This window comes from Sorghum bicolor, chromosome 4 (assembly GCF_000003195.3).
Source record: "Sorghum bicolor cultivar BTx623 chromosome 4, Sorghum_bicolor_NCBIv3, whole genome shotgun sequence".
NCBI lineage: Eukaryota > Viridiplantae > Streptophyta > Magnoliopsida > Poales > Poaceae > Sorghum > Sorghum bicolor.
This window is the reverse complement of record NC_012873.2, coordinates 38,382,945-38,391,655: the sequence shown is the minus strand read 5'-3', so window position 1 is coordinate 38,391,655 and position 8,711 is coordinate 38,382,945. Positions and strand designations below refer to the sequence as shown.

The 8,711-nt window shown below is 43.7% G+C and overlaps 1 protein-coding gene across 2 annotated transcripts; it reads left to right on the top strand.

The window, feature by feature from the left end:
* LOC8081685 (pollen-specific leucine-rich repeat extensin-like protein 4) lies at positions 2,774–7,030 on the top strand. 2 transcript variants are annotated; one of them, XM_002453727.2, is made up of 4 exons: positions 2,776–3,356; positions 3,448–3,545; positions 6,491–6,561; positions 6,788–7,030. In XM_002453727.2, exons 1-3 carry the CDS (start codon positions 2,966–2,968, stop codon positions 6,554–6,556), a joined length of 555 nt encoding a protein of 184 aa, XP_002453772.1. In that variant the 5' UTR covers positions 2,776–2,965; the 3' UTR covers positions 6,557–6,561; positions 6,788–7,030. The 2 variants fall into 2 exon arrangements, with proteins under 2 accessions (XP_021315737.1, XP_002453772.1); XM_021460062.1 differs by lacking the exons at positions 6,491–6,561; positions 6,788–7,030 and adding an exon at positions 6,259–6,484 and having other exon boundaries at positions 2,774–3,356.

Genomic DNA, 8,711 nt, shown 5'->3' with positions numbered 1-8,711 from the left:
GGAATATAAAGAGAGGCGTCTAGGGTTGCAGGCGGAAGGCGCCCACAACTTGGGCTTAAGGCCCGACTCGATACATGGCCAAGTTGGCCCAAAATAGGTGACGCAACACCTTGCCATGGTCACATAGATTAATCCATGGGCAATCTGGAGCTGGGACTAGATCCAAATCGATGGCGTCATCGTCCCCTTTCCAACAAGTCTAAGATCACCTCGTTTCAACATTGTATAAAGAAGTTATGATCAAAACATTGACAACGTGTCTGCTGAATGTGAGAGTGACGTGGTAGCTGAGTTGGAGATGAGTTGTAACTTGAGAAAAACGATGGTGTAGACGTGTCCAGCGTGGCGATGTCCTCATCACCAGCCTCCAAGGGGGGAAGACCAAAGAAAGTTTAAATGAAGATCATCTTCTAGAATATTAGGGGTCTGGGTGGAGCTGGCAGAATGGGGCAGTTCAAAGATCTTATGAACCATTATTACTTTGATGTAGTGTGTTTGCAAGAGACAATTAAGAGAGATTTTTTGATCATATGTTAAGAGATTTGGTCAATAGCCAAGATTTCAACTGGGTCTGGACAGAGGCAAAAGGGCATTCTGGAGGCACACTAACAAGAGTTAAAAATGGAGATATAGAGATGATCAACCATGACAAAGGTTCCTTCTTTTATGACATAAGAGCAAAAAATAGGAAAGATGATTTGATGTGGGAAGTTATCAATGTTTATGGTCTTATGCAACATGAGAGGAAATAAAATTTTCTAGAAGAACTAACAAACAAAATCCATAACATGCAATGCTCTTTCATATTAGGTCGTGATTTCAATCTCATTCGTTTTGCCTTAGAAAAATCCTCACAAAATGTAGATCAAGGCAAGATGGATATGTTCAACAACTTTATCTCAGACACTGGTATCAAAGAGATGCTTAGAAAAGGACATAAATCACATGGACTAATAAGCAAGAGCAACCTATTATGAGTATTCTCAACAGAGTTTTCATCAGCTATGATTGGGAGTTTGCTTATCCCTGGGCAACATGTGAAGTTCTCACAAGAATAGGCTCAGATCATAATCTACTCTTGGTTACAACAGAAGATACTAGAGTAAGTCATCCACATGTTTTTAGATTTGAGATGGACTGGTTCACAGATGTAGAATTCCAAAAGAAGCTATTGAATAGGTGGCCAAATAGAGAAAGTGAAGAAATTCAAGATTAGTGGAAGAGAGTTAAAAACATATTAGAACTTTTTGGAAAGGATGGTGTAATAATATTAGGGGTCAGTTACGGAAGGATAAGAGAGCTTTGATTTTAGAGATCAAATTAATTGACACAAGAGGTGAAGAAGAATACTTAAGTGCAATGATTTTGTTTTCAACAAGGTTATTTCGAACCCTAATGTTGTGGTGCATCAATCAATTATCTTCATTCACAAATAGAGCATCCTCCTCAAGGAGAAAGAAAGAGGTTGGACTTCAAAGACGGTGGATCGACTTTCAAGAATTTGGACACAAAGCATCCAAGATTAATGGTGTAGCATATGTTAATGTCCTTTACGTGTGTGGTAGTGCTTTTGGCTGTTGTTCTTTGGGGTGTAAGGAGTTTCGCTATGCTGCTTTTCTTGTCTGTGGTGTGTGTTGGCACGTGTGTAAAACTGGTACTGTATCGCTGGTATCCCTAGAAAACCTTGTAGCTTTCTATAAAAAGCGGGACCATATGGTCTTTGGTCTATTTTTTTTATAAATTCATTTCCCACATCATAAAGTTAAAGAAAAAGCATAAATGCAACAAAAAATTATCAAATTAAAGTATAAAATTATTTTCTAAAAAATATTTTCAACCATTTAAATTGTCACAACTTAATCAAATCTTAGAAAATTTTAGAAAACTATGAACTGATTTATTTCATTTAGTGTAAACTATTCAAATCCTATGACAACCTACCCCTAAATAAATCTCATCCTAAAATTTATTGAAGCTACTGACATTACAAAAATCCAAATTATACAAGGTCGTAATAATAAAACAAGCAACCATACAAGAGCACATTAACATGATAGGATCTTTAAATTGAACAGTTGGAAACCTAAAAGGGATACCTGTATAAACGGCCATGTAATGTTCTAGATCTTGTGTATAAAGAACTTGATTTTTCAACAATTTTTTTAAAATTCTCAACCAGGCTCTAGGGTCTTGTATTTTGACTTTACTATCTGATGCGCGATTTAACGCTTGGATATTATTGACTCTAGGCGTGTACTGCCTAATCCCATGCTGCCTAGCTCTAGAGTGATCCACTACAGTGCCATCACATTGCTAATCTAACCAAAACCCAGGGGCAAAACCGTAACCTCCCTAACCCCGCGCCCTTCGTTGCTAGTGGGGATCCAAGGGCAAAGACCCTTTATCATCCGCACCTCACCACGAACCCATACACCAGTCTTCCCATACCACATCCGAGACCGCCACAACTCTTGTCTCTGTCGCGTGGTCCCACCTAACGCTCCCGTAAACCAACGTGCATAGACGCGGTGCAGGTGCGCGCAGAGGCAAAGCCAGCGCGAAAAGGGCATGTTATTTTGATTGAGAAAGAAAAAAAAAGTGGAGAATTCGAGCGAGAAACCTTGGGCGCGTGCATCATTGTCTGGAGACCCACACTGGGTCCACGAGCTATGAACCTCTGACACCGGGACCAACGGAAGGGGTCTCAACGTGGCCTTGGAAGCCGCGGTGCATGCACCATCCGGGGCCAGCGCCAAAAGTCGCGTTATTTAACTTGAAGGGCAAAATAGAAAAGGTAGAAATTTAGGAAGCAAACAAAAGCTCCACTGCCTTGTCTGCAATGGCGTCTGGGGCTTTTCCCACGAGCGCCCCCCAGCCCTTCTAGCTTTCCTCCCTAGGCAACTAGACGCCGCTCTCCCGCAGCCGCTCCGCCGGCCAAGTCTCATCTCCCGCCCCAGCTGAGACGATGGGGTCGTCGTCCTCGCCGGCGCCGCCGCCGCCCATGATCGGGCGGGCCGGGAACCTCACCGTCTTCATCACGCCGCCGTCTCCCGCTAGCACTCCGCGGGGCGCCTCGCGCACGCCCCCGCCCGAGTCCCCGCGCTCGGATTTCTCCACACCCACCCCACAGAGGGCAGCCCCATCGCTCTCCGCTTCTCCCTCGCCGCGTAACCACGAGAGCCCGGTCGCGGCGCCTGCGGTGGTGTTCACCCCGCCCCCGCCGCCGGCTCCTGTGAAGGTCGCGCCGCCGCCGGTGCAGGTGCCGCCGCCTCAGTACGAGAAGGCGTCCGCGGGGGGCAAGCACGACGGATCGGCGTTCGGCTTCTTTTGGGACGCTGTCGCGCGCATCCAGGAAGGTGGGCGGACGCATTTCGTGATTTTGGTGGATTTTTGTCCACAGATTTGGTGGGTTCTCATGCTTGGATTCTCCCTTTGTTCTCGTCGCAGCGCACGCGAGCCTCGACGAGTACGTGGCTACCTGGTTCGGGTTGGATCAGTCCAAGTACCAGTGGGCGCTCAACGACTACTACGAGGCCACAGGCAAGGTGAGTGCTCTTCGACTTCGCTCCTCTTCAACTTTGCTGAATGACCGTGTAATTAGGGGGAATTGCGTTCGATCCGTGTTGTTTCGCCTCCGCTGTCGGTACTCTGATCTGGATCTGTATCTGAGATGAGATACTGTCTTGCGACGATGCCTGGAGGTGGATGGACCATTTGATTGTGTGGCGGTGGATGTTGGTTGGTAAGATGCGGGGTGTTATGGCCATTCTATTAGATGGCCTGGTGAGCTCTACATGCTGGGTGCTAGGTTTGGTGCTGTTCCTTCAGATGCTAAAGAGGGTCTTGGAGTGTGTGAGTTAGGTGTTGCCTGGTCCAGCAAAGGCTTTTGTATTGGGGAATATATGCAAAGGGTGTCTAGATGGTAGTGGTGGCGGTGCTGCCAGTTCTATAAAGCTCAAGTCAATCCCTATCTTGCAAAATCTGTAAAGTGTGAACTAAAGATGGCCCTAAAACACAAGACAAGAATAGATGCCTAATCACCCTTATTTTAACAACTGCAAGAATGATCGGACATTGTGCTGGGCTACAAAATATGCACTAAGACTGTCATTGTCTGGAGTAGCACACTTTGAGGCATCCAAAATGTTGTGGGATTAGTTTAAAAAAAAGTTTGTCCCCCTGGTTTTAACTTCGGTACACTGTCTGTTTTTGTTCATTTTCGTCTCGACACAGATGAACTCTTAACAATTCCAAATTTCCAATAATCAATAGAGTGGGTAGAACAAAGTTTTTTTTGACATATTGCTGTTTTTGTTCTTGGAAGCACCAATGGCACTTGTGTTATTATAGTTTTTAATACCTTTTTAGCCTGTCTGCTACTAAACACTGCTCAAAGCACTAAATTTTCAATGAAGGAATTTGGGAGTCGTTGTGATGCAGAAAATATGTAAACTGAGTAGCTTACTCCCAAATTGGAATAAATATGTGCTACAATTAATGTGTTCTGCAGAAAATATTGTGGTGCACAAAAGATATCTGGAATAAACATGTGGTACAATTTTCAGTAGGCATTTTCCTTGGGTACTAAATTGAGACGAATTTGCAAACTTGAACAGTGTGCGAGTGAATTCACTTAATCTACCTGGATGTTCTAGTTCTGTTAGCTGCATCTATATCAGTGATTGAACCTATAAACTGGGATCCAGCATGACTCTATTGATCATTTATATTGAATTTTTTGCTCCATCCACTTCTATTACGTACCTTCTTTTGGTTCTACCATTAACATTTCAGTTCACTACTGATGCATAGTATATTTGGATTTGGAAATATTGATAGCTCTTTATCTAGTGAACCAAGCTTTTTACAGTATGCAGTGTTCACTTGATTTATCCAAGAGTTCTCATAGCGGTGATTCAGTGGGTGAATCACTAAGTGGTAGTTACTTTATGTCACCACCTCATAGAATTACTTTTGCTGGTTTTGTACGGTATTTCAATGCGGAATCCTGATACATTTGAATTGGATTGCTTTTGTATATGGTATGTGTTATTGCATGACATCATTGGCATAGTACTTACATGGTTTCAACTCACTTTGGCACTTTACCACTTGGAAATTCAAAGCAAAACAGTATTCGTTAAAGAATATGATATTTTAGAGCTTTATATCTGTCAGGTGCCTAATGAGAGGCTGTCCACCGAGAAATAATGGGCTTCAGGAGGCCCAGGAGGGGCTCCAGCCAGCCCTGGCGCGCCCTAGAAGGGGCCGCTGCCGCTCCTGTTGTTGTCATCTCGAGCTACCATATCAAGTTGATTAGAGTTTGGTTAGTTATAGAATTAGAGTTTGAAGGGGGAATCCAATCTATAAGGATCCCCCATAGGATTGCTTAGAGTCCAAGTCCTATAGGGCTATAAATACTAGAGGGATGTAATCAATCAGGTTAAGCAATAAAGAAACTATTTCCCTACCCCTTCCTTCTATTTCTCTGCACCAGGCCTCTCTCTCTGCCGCCTCTCTTCTTCTCCCCTGCGCCAACAGCACCTCCACCAAACCCTAGCCGCCACCCTCATCTCCCATAGCCCAGCCCCCCTGCTCCACAGCTCCAAGGGCCCCCAGGTGAACAGGGATATTACAATATCTTTTGTATTTTGACTTTTTGATGACATGTACTAATTGTAGGGAACATCTAACGGAATGATGTTACATCATCAATATAACATTCTTATTTTATATTGTTACAGCCTTTAGAAAAACGGCAGAATCCTTGAGATGAAACAAATGTAGCATGCAACTCAAATCTGCTTTTTGTGTGTCTTTAAGGGCTCTCTCCGCTTTTCTTGTTAATACAAAGCAAACACAACTCTCCTACGTTTCGGAGAAAAAAAAATTATCACTTGAGTTTTGCTGTTAAGCTGGTATGAAATAAATTTAAGTTTGGTTTCCCTGTTTCATTGATTTAAAATAACATCAGCATCCAGCTTGGTTATATTAATATTATATAGATTCCATTTGTTGTATGTGCCTGTGCTATATCTACATCACATGGTACTGTAGCATAAACATGCAATTAGCTTATAAATTCATATGCAATATTTATTGGGATTAAGCTTTCACCTAGAAAATAGTGACAACTGATGAGCTCAATAAATCAGGTGCCCTTTCAAGTTTTGTGTTATCTACCTATTTGTTTACTTAAATTTGTTTCAACACAACAGTTAAGCTGATGTTTCACGTGAGCTTTTGTTCCAACTGCAGAATCTAATAATGAAAGTGTTCTTTACCATCACCTGAGGTATCATGAGCAATATTAAAGAAGTATTCTTATTTCCTGGTTTATTATCGGTACCTTAAAATGTGTTGGGAACTAGTCAGGTGGCGGAGTAGTGCCTAATACTCGGTCAATTGTACTTAATTGTCCGTTTTGAAAAATTAGTTACCAATTACCCTGAGCATAGGGATTTTTGATGCCCTTTGTACTTCATTGCAGGAAGTGGATTGTGTAAAAGGTGGTAAGCCGAAGGAGCTTACTACTACTAAAGTGCAGAAAGTCTAAAAAGGGTAAGCAACCTCATGCTCCCTCCGTTCCAATTTACACATGGTTTTGACTTTTCTAGATATACAACTTTTATTACATATCTAGATGCATATCAAAAGCTATATGTACCGAGAAAAGCCTAAGCGACCTATAATTGAGGACAGAAATATATGATAAATCAGGGATCGTCCTTTCCCTTTTTCCAACTTTCTTTCTGCTGTTCACTAACATGTATATCTACCTTCGCAGCAACTTCGTTTTGTAGGGATCGTCTGTCTGGAGAAGCATGTTCCATTAGCTACATTTTGGTGTCGCCTTGAAAGGTGGTCATCTCTGCTTTGTGGGCGACCCAAGTGTATGCTCTAGAGGTCGCGGTTGAAGGAGCGGCCGCTGTTTTGTTCTGCCGTTCAGATATGCTGTAATCCTAAGGTTATGTCAAAACACAGAATCGGTCTTATTCGCAATGGGTAATAGTATTTCTAATCTGCATGCTCTCCGTTGTTTACCTCCACGCCCTCGTGTTTTCATGGCTAGATAGCAATAGCATGCCAGGAAGGCGATGTTACGCACGGCTTAAAATCTCAATCATCACTTCATTTCCGCCGGACCTGGCCCAGGGTCGTAGATCGGAGGCGTGCCCCTTGTGGCTCCAGGTCGTAAAGCTGAAGAGCTCATGAATGACGATTGTATACTGCGTTCCTTGACGCTTGTCCGGACCGGCCTTGGCATATATATGATGAACTGCATGGACGAACACGGTAGAAATTAGCCCTCTCCGTGGTCCAGTTTTAACCCAGACCAACCCAAGCAAAACCGTATTTGAAAGGCAGTAAGGTGTCACAACTGGTGATCACCGTCTATGCTGTTGATTTACATATTTTGTTATGTTACGCTTTGTCATTTGTTCTGTCATGTGGGCCCTAATGGCGAGACACTGTAATGCCACATAAGTGCCATGGAGGACACCAACCTTTTCCAATTGGTAATCCAAGTCGCCGAGGTAGGGGCTTGCCCGCCAGTGTCCTCGTTCCGTAACCCTTGTGTGTGCTCACGTCGCCGGTGATCCGCCGTGGCCAGGGGTGTGATAAGTGGTATCAGATTCAGCTATCCTTGGCATGTGCGTTGAGGTCCACTGCTCTTCATCGGCGTCAGTTATTCGCTTGACATGCACCATCTCTGACGACGTCCAGGTGATGGATCCCAAAATCCCATCTCCTACATCAATCCACACTAGATCCACTAATCCATCTCCTAATTGTCCTCAGGCTTCTGTTCGATCGTAATTTCGGTGGATCGTAATTTCAGTGGGCAGGCTCTTCTCGGGTCACACCCACAAGGTGTTTGACTAGAGAATCCAGAGGTCCCTTCATAGGTTGATTGGGTCCGCAAATTATTTCAACGGCGCCTTCTACCAAAAACCACCAAATCAAACCCATGCATGACACCGATCCGTTACCATCTTCGACAAAAATCACTCAACTGGGGGACTACTTTAGCAAACTGGTTCGGTGGCGTGAACCATTCTCAGCACCGTCAATTCTGCTCTTTTACAAATCTATAACATCATCATGTGATCAACGAGGGTTGTGCGGCATTTGTCCTCTCATAAAATTCTGTAGTTGCTTCACTTTGATTGAGTGCGGCAATGTTGGAGGGGAAATGTCTGTGAACTTGGGTTGCGGGGTGTTGTCCTCGTGTAAAATTCCACATGTGAGGTAGCTTAAAGACACGAGCAATCCACTAGAGTGGCTTTTGGCACTCCACTGGAGAATAAGCCCAAGAACCCCTCACGAATATCACCTTGATTGGGGGACACAATCACAAAATCCTCTCACCAATCAACAAATCACCAACCGTCTAGGCGACGGCAATCACCAAGAGTAATAGGAAATACACAATCACAAGAATCATCTAATGCCACAAGAATATATATGCAATCTTAAATGCACCTAGGGTTTCCCTCAATCCGCTCTCAAATGAGCCAGAAGCTAGGAGAGAGAGGAGAGAGAGAGGAGATGCTCACGAGCTCACTAGATCAATTATGAAGACCTCTCAAAAGGGAGCTATTTTTCTCCTCTCTATTCTCTAGAAGGGGAAGTAAAGCGTTTTGTTCTGCAAGAGAGCGGAAAGGAGAAGGGAGACCTCTCTCTTAGGGTTAGCACCAAGTTTTGAG

Coding starts and splice junctions, on each gene's coding strand:
- LOC8081685 (XM_002453727.2), top strand. CDS start 2,966: ATGGGGTCGTCGTCCTCGCCGGCGCCGCCGCCGCCCATGATCGGGCGG. Junction 3,357..3,447: donor TGTCGCGCGCATCCAGGAAG/GTGGGCGGACGC, acceptor TTCTCGTCGCAG/CGCACGCGAGCCTCGACGAG. Junction 3,546..6,490: donor ACTACGAGGCCACAGGCAAG/GTGAGTGCTCTT, acceptor ACTTCATTGCAG/GAAGTGGATTGTGTAAAAGG.